The sequence below is a fragment of the Octopus bimaculoides genome, chromosome 5, assembly GCF_001194135.2.
Source record: "Octopus bimaculoides isolate UCB-OBI-ISO-001 chromosome 5, ASM119413v2, whole genome shotgun sequence".
In the NCBI taxonomy this organism is placed as follows: Eukaryota; Metazoa; Mollusca; class Cephalopoda; order Octopoda; family Octopodidae; genus Octopus; species Octopus bimaculoides.
This window is the reverse complement of record NC_068985.1, coordinates 19551802-19555270: the sequence shown is the minus strand read 5'-3', so window position 1 is coordinate 19555270 and position 3469 is coordinate 19551802. Positions and strand designations below refer to the sequence as shown.

Here is a 3469-nt window from a genome sequence, read left to right as displayed (position 1 = left end):
TGCTTAAACTTGTCTTTTACCTTCCCAATTAAATTAACAACTGGGTAGAACAAACAATGACTAATATCTTTGTTTAGATTCCGGAATAATCTTTTGCTTTTGACAATATCACGTTCTTGTTACTTTAGTCATAGTTGTGTTGACCGAATAACTTTCATGCCTATACTTACTGCAAGGTAGTGCTTGGGGATTCCATGGGGAATTTTAGCCTACCATTTATCCTTTGTCCTATTTGTTTCAGTCATGAGACTGTGACCATGCTGGGGCACTGCCCTTGAAGAGTTACTAGTTGAATGAACTGACCCCAGTATTCTTTTATTTTTTAAAGCCAGGTACGAGTCCTAAATATCGGCCTTTTCCGTAAAAAGTGTTGGAGAGAAACAGGGAAACGACGTCACAACAGCGAAAGACACAGAGAGCGTGATTTATTTTGAAGGGTTTAGAGTTAGGGTTAGGTTTAGGTTTGCGTTAGGGAATTCCGTTCGTAACCGTAACCCTAAAAATCTAACCCTGACACTAAAACCCTAACACTGTAGTGAAGATCGTGCGGGTGTTAATATATATCTTATATCACAGCTTGGGCAAGTGTCTCGTACTATAACCTTGGGCTAACCAAAGCCTTGTGAGTGGATTTGGTAGGCGCTTGACAACCGATGTTGGTGTCTTTACGTCCCCGTAACTTAGTGGTTCAGCACAAGAGACCCATACAATAAGTACTAGGCTTACAAAGAATAAGTTCTGGGATCGATTTGTTCGATCAAGTGACTGAAACAAGTAAAAGAATTTTTAAAAAAAGGAATTATAAAATCAATGTGGTAGGTTGGGCTATCATTGATAAAATGAGAAAGGTGTAAGAGCAATAGTGTGAGGGGAAACATATCGGCATAGAGTGTGACTGATATCAGGGAAGGGGAGGACAGAGTTGTGTAAGCGACAAATATGGAGTGGCAGTGGGATAGTAACATTAATACTGTTGTCATTCAGAGATACACGCGCGTGCTTTCAAATTCTTTCTCTCTCGCTCGTGTCTCTTTCTCTGTCTCTCACTCCCTTTCACATTGTCTCTCTCTCTCTCTCTCTCTCATATACACCCGCTCACAAATTTCTAGACAAGTATTCGACAATGTTTAAACCGAAATTATCCGGAAATAACCGAAGTATTCCGTTTTTTCCATTTGTGAAGAAGTTATCGTCTGCTAAATACTTTGAGTCAATTCACTTTTCTTTTCATGAAGACGACGTTTCAAGTCAACATTGAAGGTGAAGTACCTTATTAATTTCGTATTTATTATTTACAAAATTATAATCACTCATTCATCTATCGCAAAGATTGAAAGACAGATTTCTAAAGGGGATTTTGCTATCATTTAGTATCTTATCCCTTTTGGTGTTATTTTCTGTCACGTTCTGTTCACAAAACTATTTAAAGTTTCAACTGAAGATAAAGTCCCTTACTGAATTTATTGAAAAATATTCAACAATTACATTAATTTATTAATTCATTCTTTTAATAAAGATATACTTCAGATTGAGTGAACTTCTGATTCTCTTAAAAGCTTGAGTAAGGCCCACAATGGAATATTTTCTCCTTCATCTTGAAAGGCATGCTGTTATATACACAAACATCTTAGGTTGCATCCAAAAGAAAACCATACAATTGGTTGCTGAATGTTCACTCTTCAACATACTTCAAATTATAGGCCACAGGTGCACTATCTCCTCAATCTGTCTCTTCTATTGCTGCTACAACAGCTCCTGCTTTATTGAACTAGCCAGTTAGTTGCATACAACTCCCACTCAAACCCCTCTCACATATCTGCATCCTCGCCTCTCATCAGCCGTGGTTTGTATAACTCTGCCAGCCTTGTACTAAACACTGGATGTAATTCTTCCTCCCATAACATCAACTCTTTAGAATTCTCTTCCTGCCCGAACTTTTCATCAGAGACATCTGTTGACATATATTTAAATTGAATATCAACTGTAATAATTTCATCTGTTTCAAGACGATTTACAAAGATCATTAAGAAAAAAAAAATCCTGTAGCATTCTTGTTTAGTCTGGTTTCTCTCATGTCTTCAAATTTACATTTGAAATGAAATTGATGCCTACCAGTAGCCTCATGGATTGTTCTGTATTTCCTGGAATCAAAGTGATGAAACATTGCAACATAAGTTAGAACATATCTAGTAGGAATATGGCTGTGTGGTTAAGAATCTCACTTTGTAACAACATGGTTTGGGGTTCAGTCCCACTGCATGGTATTTTAGGCAAGTGTCTTTCACTGTAGCTAGGGGCTGATCAATACCTTACGTATTAATTTGGTAGACAGAAACTGTGTGGTAGCTGTTCTATACATATATACATTTATATGTACATATGTAAACATGAGTGTGTTTCTCTTTGTGTTTGTGGGTGTAGAGTGAGCCACAATGTAAAGCAACTCCACAAACTGGTGAACTGATACATCTAGACATAGGTTTGGAGAATGCTTGAGGGTTATTGTAAACATTGAGTGGGTGATCAATGAAACAATCACTGAGATAATGACCTTGATTGGTGTCAGCCATGTATAGAAATGTGTTGGGTTTGTAAGTGATGTACTAAATAAGGTTGGTACAGGCACAGACAAAAGGTCAGAGAATTTACTTGAGAGCCAGTGATTAACCAAAATGCAGGGATGAAGAGACAATATGCTATATAGAGCAGGAGTATTTGAAGGGGCTGCAATGGAACTTTGTTTATTTGGATAAATCTATCATATGTCACTTTAACCAGTATTGTTAAAATGCAGCAAGGACAGTGGTAGTATGTGGTTTCAGTATTTTTGGCATGCTTTAGTGAAGGATTGGTATTGATAAGACATTAAGTAAAGTCTCAAATGCTAGCAAAAGACAAACCTTAAAACTATAGACAGAGTTACTATTGTTACTTAGTCTAGTATTACAATGTTTGGGAATGAAATATGCATATTGGTACTATCCCAACAACAGAATTTGTGTCAGTTGTAAAAGATAAACAAACAAAACAACGAACCTTTGTAAAGCATATTGTTTACAACTTAAACCATATTTTATGAATGTATTTTAATTTCTTGAATCAAATTATTATTGTTCCATTTCTATTATTGACTAATTTCTGAATTTCTTCTTTCTTTTTCAGGCTAGAAACATGGCTTATAGAGTTGGTGGATCTGCTATTTCCTTCTGTTGACTACTTTTACTGTCTGTTCATTCTTGTTGCTATGGTTACTCACACGCGATTGCAATATTACAAACACAATTATTGCCTTCTCTGCATAACTGGCTCCTTAGGATGTCGATGGCACCGTTATCGGCAATCAGCACGCAACAGCCGAAAGGTAAGAAACTAGGCATTTGAATCTAGAAACACTTAAGTATCCTATTTCTTGTTTCTAATTATCTGTCCTAAAACTCTTGGTTTTTTTTCTTTTTGTTTTAGTACCATT

General features: G+C 36.4%; 1 protein-coding gene across 6 annotated transcripts in view; it reads left to right on the top strand.

Moving 5' to 3' along the window:
• Window positions 1–3469, top strand: part of LOC106875497 (glycerophosphodiester phosphodiesterase domain-containing protein 5) — a 216853-nt gene that overhangs the window by 69490 nt on the left and 143894 nt on the right. For 2 of the 6 annotated variants that reach the window (XM_052968174.1, XM_052968173.1), the window contains exon 2: window positions 3163–3361. In XM_052968174.1, coding sequence (XP_052824134.1) covers window positions 3245–3361 — 117 coding nt within the window. In that variant the 5' untranslated portion in view covers window positions 3163–3244. Of the gene's footprint in view, window positions 1–1174; window positions 1261–3162; window positions 3362–3469 lie in introns of those variants that run through there. The other 4 variants (XM_052968175.1, XM_052968179.1, XM_052968176.1 and 1 more) reach the window with 4 other exon arrangements.